This window comes from Cicer arietinum, chromosome 4 (assembly GCF_000331145.2).
Source record: "Cicer arietinum cultivar CDC Frontier isolate Library 1 chromosome 4, Cicar.CDCFrontier_v2.0, whole genome shotgun sequence".
NCBI lineage: Eukaryota > Viridiplantae > Streptophyta > Magnoliopsida > Fabales > Fabaceae > Cicer > Cicer arietinum.
In genome coordinates this window covers 1,084,865-1,093,335 of record NC_021163.2, presented here as the reverse complement: position 1 = coordinate 1,093,335, position 8,471 = coordinate 1,084,865, and the positions used below count along the sequence as shown (strand labels likewise).

The 8,471-nt window shown below is 29.9% G+C and overlaps 2 protein-coding genes across 2 annotated transcripts in view; both read left to right on the top strand.

The window, feature by feature from the left end:
* Nucleotides 1-956, top strand: part of LOC101499775 (mitochondrial ATP-independent inner membrane protease subunit 2-like) — a 5,237-nt gene extending 4,281 nt beyond the window's left edge. Inside the window, exons 4-5 of the mRNA XM_004495038.4 lie at nucleotides 303-409; nucleotides 500-956. Of these exons, the coding sequence (XP_004495095.1) occupies nucleotides 303-409; nucleotides 500-581 (189 nt within the window). The 3' untranslated portion in view covers nucleotides 582-956. The remainder of the gene's footprint in view (nucleotides 1-302; nucleotides 410-499) is intronic.
* Nucleotides 957-2,933: 1,977 nt separating this feature from the next.
* On the top strand, nucleotides 2,934-4,966 carry LOC101499247 (rho-N domain-containing protein 1, chloroplastic). The gene is made up of 2 exons (XM_004495037.4): nucleotides 2,934-3,090; nucleotides 3,569-4,966. The coding sequence occupies exons 1-2, from the start codon at nucleotides 3,051-3,053 to the stop codon at nucleotides 4,648-4,650; spliced, it is 1,122 nt and encodes a 373-aa protein (XP_004495094.1). The 5' UTR covers nucleotides 2,934-3,050; the 3' UTR covers nucleotides 4,651-4,966.
* The last annotated feature ends 3,505 nt before the right edge of the window (nucleotides 4,967-8,471 follow it).

The following is an 8,471-nucleotide window of genomic DNA, read 5'->3' as shown; positions in this document are numbered from 1 at the left end:
TGCAACAGTAACCTGAACTTAAGTTAATGATTTCAGTGGCTAGCTCTTTAATTTTTTTAATGTGGCAATATGTCTCAATGTTAAGTGAAAATCAAGAAAATAATTATTTGAACCTGAAATTTTAGTCCTTTGATGTCTTTTTACAGCTTTAAAATTTTGAAACTAAACTATAAGCATTGAATGAAAGTTACCACAAAGGATAGTAGAATCTTCTGTAGTATATTGGTTATGTTTTTGACTCCTCCATTTCTTGTAAACAAGGAATGATATTCTTTGTTTAATGCTCCCAATCTATATGACAGGAAGCAATTGATAGTCGAACATTTGGTCCAGTTCACATGACCAACATTGTAGGCAGAGTCCTTTACTGCCTGCGAAGTGCTGTAGACCATGGCCGTGTACAGAACAGGTAACCAAATTTCTGAGATTAATACATACATTGTGTAACAAATGGGGATGATTCTTTCTATTATTGATATATATTTTACTCCCTTGCCAGTCATTTCAGCATGCGAAAGGATTCACCAGTGTTGGAAGTGGAACTTGATGTTGATGAAATGGCAAAAAGTCACAAAGCCTGAACTTTAGTTCCGAGAAGCCTTAACTTCTTGAATTTACCTATGCCTTTGTTTCTTCTTATGGATTTTATTTGAAGTAAGGATGATGAATAAAAATATAAATGATTTTTAAATTTGTTGCTATGGCATAGTGGTGTTATGTGGATGTCCTTAGATAAATCTGCATATTAGACAATTGATTGACACTTTTCCGAACCGGAAAATTAGAAGCGGCCTGTGTTAAAGCTTGAGTTCAACATTGTTGTAAGCTGAAGTTCTGGCAAAGGACTCCTCTTCCTCTTGTTCTATTTGTAAGTCATTTGGCTCTAAACTGTGTTGACCGAATTTTGGTCATTGTTGATGGTTGACGATGATATAAAAAGCCACATTGTGAGAAAATATGGTTCCAACTGTTTTATGTTTGTTCTCTGCTCAATGACAAGGTGTGAAATCCTAGTGTCACTTGGCTCACTTTCCCAATCCCAAGCGTGCACTTGCCATCTATGACAGTTATTTAAGTTGATAATCCTCGTTATTTGTTTCCATTAGTCACCAGAGCGATCTCCCCTAAAACACTAGTAAAATATAGTTGAAGTGTTTGTTTAGTAATTATGCAAGTGAGTTTTTCAGAATCACGTGTGTCATCATAATTTTACAAAAATTATAACTCATAGCTTTTGCAAAATTATAGAAGTTAGATAGTGATTTTAACAAACTTATTTTAATATTAAACATGTACTAAGTCAAACTTTGTGGGATATATATATATATATATATATATCATTTCCTTTGCGAGGCATCATCAATTTATGAATAATACCCGCATATTTGGTATAATATATAAATTTTACACAATTAAAGTGAATAGTTAATAAAGTAAGAATATTGATAATTAACATTTCAATTACCTGTAATTTTATTTTACAGTTATATATAATATTAATTATTTGTTTATCAATAATTAATATTACTTATTTTGTTTAATAGAAGAAGTTATTCATTTTAGATAGTTTAATATTCAAAATACTGCATCCACAAGTTGAGTTGAATGAATTACTTTAGAGCTAAGACCTCCATTGATAATGTAAATTTATTATTTCTTCCCAAATGTATTTAATCTTGATAAAAATATTTAATTATAGTTCTGGTCCTTCTATTATTATCAATTTACGAAATTGATCGTCTTATTTTAAATAATTTTTTTAAATTTTTGAATAAAAATTAACAATTTAATATATTTTTAATAACGTGACATACAATTTTATCATATAAAATATTTAAATGTATTAATTATTCATATGTAATTAATTAAATTAAAAATATAAAAAAGTTAGAAGTTTAAAATCTAAGTTTTCACACATTTTATTTTAGTTTTATAGTACACCAAAAAATCAAGCAGTAGTTTAATTTGAAGAGAGAAAAAAAACATAAAAATAATAATTGTATTAAAATAAGGTGTCCGACATCAGATTTGATCTCAAAATAACTTAATATTATTTCAGTTTTTCCCTTAATATTATTTCACGTGTGTTACAATTTCTTTTATTAATAAACTTTTAAAGAAGTAGATAGTTGAAACTGTATCTCAACATTTATGTATTTATCTCTATTTAAAGAAGATTGACACCATGATACAATGATACTGTGTACTATTTTATATAATAATAATAATAATAATAATAATAATAATAATAATAATAATAAAAATAAATATATTATTATTATTATTATTATTATTATTATTATTATTATTATTATTATTATTATTGTTATTGTAGTAGTAGTATTGTGTACAACTTTGATATGAGGTTTTTTAGGATAAAGTGTAAAATTAATTACTCCGGTATTGATGGTATTTGAATCAATAATTAAACGAGTTATTATTTAACAAAGACTATCAGATATAATCTCAAAAAATTATAATAACTAAATATACTGAAAATGATATGAAATAGATTTTAATTAAATAATAAGTCATTTAATTATTGATCTAAGAAGAAAAAAAAATAGCATAGTATAAAGTTTTCTTTGTATAAATCATTAGAGCTTACAAATAATTTATTAATTTGAAAAATATCAATGAAGTTAATAATTAAATAAACAATTGTACGATAATCATCCACTTTTTTTCATGAACAAAACGGGGCTAAAACATCAAAGGAAATAAAAAGAAAATAACGCCATATCTACCAAGACAGCAAAGGTGAAAAATCCTGAACAAAATCAAACAAACCATCGATGCAAAAAGACACCAGATCATTATTTGATAAAAAAAAAAATCTATCAAAAGAGCTTGAAAATCAGAGCGCAACAAAAAAAACATTGTTATACTATGACATGGCTTAACGTGACACCAATACCCTTAAAATATTAACATATTACCGAGAACGCCCCTTATCGAACAAAACAAGCAAGTTTGCAACCTGCGGGAAAAGAAGAGACGCTTATATTAAATGCATAATCGCAACGGCACTTTTGCTGCAACCCAACAAAATGTCTCAAACTGTGAATCTAATCGTCGCCAACAACGTTGGTAAGTCTCTTTCTTATTGTTTCTTTTACTCTCTGCTTTAAGATTATTGTCCTGTTATTAGTATTAAGAAAAACCTTAGACATGTGTGCTTCAATTTCAAAAACCCCTTTCATTTGTTTGGCTTCAGTTACAAATATAACATTAGGGTTTTTAAATTTTGGTCTTCAATTGGGTGAATTTTCTGTTTTTTTTTGTTGCTTTCATCCTATAGGAAATGATGTTATTCAAGTGGGTTGAAGATATTCTTAGGTTGGTAATTGGTACCATGTCATAGTTTCATGTGGGAGGAAAATCATGTTATGTGTCATTTGATGTCTTTACTTTATCTGATATGAGATACTTGAGTTATTGTTTGTGGCTCTATTTTGTGGTATGTAACAATAATAATCTTACAAGTCTAGAGAATTTACCATCCTGATGTGTTGGTTTTGTCTCTTTGTTATCGTAGTGGTTGTTGAGTTGGTTTGTTATATTGCAGGTTGTGGAATGCCGGAAAGCAAATGTTTCGCTCGTTCAGGTGTTTCTAGAAGAACAACTGCTCTATATTCATGCCCTTCTATAGGTCGAAGTAGAATTCATTCACATGTCAAAATTGTAGGACCAAAGTCTGGTTCTTTGGCTGCATCTTTTGTATGTAAAGCACAGAGGAACCCAGATTTCTCGAGGCAAAACAATAGGCATGGACCCTCCAGAGGAAGGAATAAGAACAATGATGCGAGAGATATCTTTGATGATTTTGAAGAAGATACGCTATCTTCAAAAAATGGACCATTGGTATCACTTTCTTCGGGAAAATTCCAGGCCACTTCATCCCCTGGTCCTAGGGAGAAGGAGATTGTTGAATTATTCAGGAAGGTTCAGGCGCGATTGCGTGAGAGAGCTTCTGCCAAAGAAGAAAAGAAAGTTGAAGCACCCCGAGAGCATGTTAAAGAGAAAAGTGCTGTAGATTCCCTCCTCAACCTACTGAAGAAACACTCGGCTGAACAAGTAAAGAGAAGTGGCAAAGAAGACAATGGGAAATACCTTAACAACTCTGATCAGCTGCAAGAAAGTAACCAATATGATGGAGAACAAAGCACTATTTTGTTTGATTCAAATAATGTGCCAAAGGATGAGTCTCGAGAAGCCAACATTGCTTTTGCGGCTAGACCTCGGTCGTTTTTCCAAAGAAAGTCTCCTATTCCACGTATAAAGTACCAACCTGTCTCTAATAATGAGGATGATACTAATGTAGTCCCAATAGTTAGTGATGAAAATAATGGGATTATTCGGGATGAAATAGTTTTGAAGCATGAGGACAAGCCAGAGCCAGAACCTGAGTTTGAAATTGATCTTGATACTAAGGACGAGCTGTCCTTCCCAGAATTGTTGGAAGACGATTCTCATGAATCTGAACAAACCTATAATGATGAGAGCGTGGAGGAGCAGTTAGTGGTTCAAAATGAGGATTTGAGTGCTTTGAAACTGTCTGAATTGAGGGCACTTGCAAAGTCTCGTGGTCTAAAAGGGTTCTCAAAAATGAAGAAGGTCGAGCTCATGGAGCTACTAACTGAGAGCTGATTCTGATGAATGGTACATGAAGGAAAATGAATACTAAAACAGATAGACAAATATCATGCTGAAATACATGTTGTTTTTGTTTTTCCTATGCCTTTTAGATGATGTTTCTTTGCATTGTTTTTTAATTTTTTTCTTCTAAATATTCCAATCCAAGTACCTGGGTTGAGTGTTAGTGGATCATTAGAGTGATAATCACATTATTTTTGCCTTGGAGGTTTTTAAAAATTTTTAGTTTGTGTTCTAATTATGAGATGTGAGTTTATGTCGGTGACTCAACCTTGTGGCATGAATTCATTATCCTAATATTTTGGCTGTCTCTTAGTTGTTTGGCTTATGAAGGAACTTTTTTTTGCAACTATCTGCCTGTTTAAATTTTAAAATGCAAGGTCATTGTTATTTCAAATAATTTCTAATCTATTTTGCATAATTATCTTGTGTCATATCTTGCTTATGGTGCCGCCTCTGCACTTATAAATGGTTAAAATACATGTACACGTATTCAAGTAACTGGAATTAGATGATGACTACTACACCTGAAACTCAATCAAGAAAGTCTTAAAGGGAAAATAAGTTACTACAGAGCTTGAGTGACTATGAAGTGTTTCTTGATACAACAATACTGTAAATGGGGATATAATGCGTGTTGCTTTGTTCTCTGAAACAGATCATGTAAGTTTTGATAAGTATTACAAGATTTTTATTTGATGGGTGCAATGGAAGTGGAGCTAAAGTTAATTAAAATCAGATGGAAATTAATCACTTTTCCTCGTTAAGGGATCTATAGCTGTGAAATAATCCTATAAAGTTAAAAAGAAGCCTAATGAAAAAGTGGCTAAGTATAAGGCCTAATTCATGGTGAAGAGGTTCATACAAAAGCCAAGTTTGGAATATCATGGTATTTTTACTCCATTTGCAAGCATTGAAGTTTTTTGATGTATTTCAGTCACAACTCAAATGAGGTGGTAAAAATTTAGAGTTAGTTCTATATATTATAAACTTTCAATTCAAGAATGAGTTTGTACATTAAAATTTATTGAGTGATATAACACTATCATAGTATTAACACTAGGAGGATCAAATTATATCGAAGTAATATTTTAGTATTATTACATCATTTAAGAACTTTTTACTAGATATATATTTTTATAAAACCAAACTTTATATTGAAAATTTATATTGTATATATTCAGATGCATAGATATTTATATAAATTTAGTTATTTTTATATATCATTGAAATGCATATAAGTGTTCTTATAGAGATCACCTTATTGAGTGCGTGAGTATTTATCCATGTGACTTTCTATAATATATTTGTAATAGATTTGAATTCTCTCGTGTTTGAATGAAATATGAGAGGATAATATTCATCATCTTGTTATTAAAATGTATTGAGTCTCAAATTAAATTGTAAATTTCAATACATTTGAATGATAAAATGATGAACATGACCCTTTATATTTGATTAAAACATGAAGATATTTAAATTCGAAATAAAGTTAATTCTTTCGTTAGAGGATTAAAAATCTCTCACATCTCAAAAAAAGAAAAGCAATTTTGAAATTTTGAGTTGCCGATGTTGTGACTTGAACATGAGTTTCTTGTCTTTAATTATGTGCTTTTGTATCCAAATTTAATCCCTCACATACCATGACGTATACGGCAAACAAGATAGCCAATTAATATTAAGATCTCATTTAGCGCAGTGAAGGTTGGCTTCAAAGTAATGAGACTATTGAAGATTAATGATAGTTTTGCTTAAGTGAATGAAATCTTATGCTTTTGCTTTTATTAATGTTTGTTTATTTGTTTGTTTATTTATTTATTTTTTATTTAATTATTAAAGAGACATGTTTTATTGGTAACCTAATCACATGCTGTACATAGATCAATTTAAAGAGTTTATATTCTCCAAAATGCTCTCTTTTTTACGTATTAATAGGGGTGTATAAAACGAAAAGTTAAATCGAGTTTGGTGTGTCTCTTATTCGATTTTAAAATAATCAGATAAAATCCATCTTAAAATTTATAAGAAAAAAAAAATTCAACAACTAGTTTGTGAAAAAGTAAAACATTTTGGAGAAGATTAAAAAAGGGTTGAACAAAAGACTCCTAAGTAAGTACCAATTACTAGAACAAAAAACTCCGATGCTTCTCATTTTTAGTGGGTTTATAGTTGATTTCTTTTTTTCTTTTCTTATAGAGACTCATTTTTAATCCTCATTAAAATAATGGATTTCTCATTGTGTTTTTTTTTCTTCTTTATTCACATGTTTGACAGTTTTTTATTTTTCTATTGAACTTACAAATTTTGAATATTAAGTTCTTTAAAGATGTAGTGGGATGAAGGTGTGAGTAGGAAGATGCTGAAGAAGAAAAAGATTGGATCTAATTGAGAATTGAGCTAAACTTAAAGAATTATAGTTATATTTTTTAAAAAACTTAAAAGAACTAATATGAGAATTTGTTTATTTTTATAATTTGTTACGTTAGCACCATTATGCACAAGTAAACATTGTAATGACCACATATCATTTTTTTTAATGGGACAATTAAAAAATACAATTCTATAAATAAACTATAACATAAAGGATAGAATTGTAAGATTTATGGGTCACATATGTAATTAATTAATAAAGTGTGTTAGGGTCATTATATAATTAGCCAATAAACTAGGGGTCAAATAATATATAATAGTTTATGGCTAAAGAGCATAATAGTTATGAAAATTAATAGTGTAGATACCAGGCAGTTTCTAATTTAATGAGGGGCTGAATTGAAAATACTGCAATTTGGGATATAACTAATAATAGTTATATATAGGGGTAATGGTCCCCAAGGCAAACACAACAAGACTATTCAGTTTCAAAACCCTAAAGGAGAAAACTCTCTGGTTCTCTATATCCCCATCAAGAGAGCAAGGTCTTCAGGGTGTTTTGCCGAGGAAGATCACTCAACCCATTGGCTCTACCATCAGGATTTCATTAATGGCAATTCCCACAGGTACGCTTCCGCCTTTGGCTATTCATCATGTAATTGACATGGATTGTTGAGCACAGCGTTATTAAGGTTTTTTCAACAATTGGTATCAGAGCCTACCATGTTTAATTCATGATGAAATTCGGTTATTGTCTTTGTTTTAAGTTGGGAATTTGGGAATTTTGATATATATATTATGGAATCCATATTTTTAACGTGTTTGAAAAATTAGGGTTTGTAATTTGGGAATTTGGGAATTTTGATATATATATTATGGAATCCATATTATTTTGTTTCCGGTTATATTTTTTTTTTGTAATGGTTTGAAGTTGAACACACTGTGATTTTTAAAACCTATTGTCGTTAATAATCTTTGCATGATACAATGCGCTGACATGATCCCTATTTGGTGTGGTGTGATGGTTACACATATCCTTGGGGATTAGTTGTTACTCTTTCTGTTTTGTTCCCTTTCGCATACAAGAATTTGCAAATGCAGAAGGGCAAAGATGTGTATCTTGTGTTATTATATTGAATTCTGTTTTAGTTTTATTAACATTTGTTTGAACTCCGTTAGTGAAAGCGACATGAATTTTTTTTGAGAACCTTGTTAATAAATATTGATGAAACTTCGTGCCTTTTTGCATTATTATCCTCTAATAATGTACTTCATAAGAGAAATAAATTACATATTATTTTTGTTTATACTAATCATCGATTGAACTTCAAATATCTTCGAGTACTAACATTATGTACTGGCTGAGTACTAACATTGCAAAATGTTCTTCAGTACAATTTTTAACGTGTTTGTTATTTTAATTTCATGGCTAAATTAATTAGCTT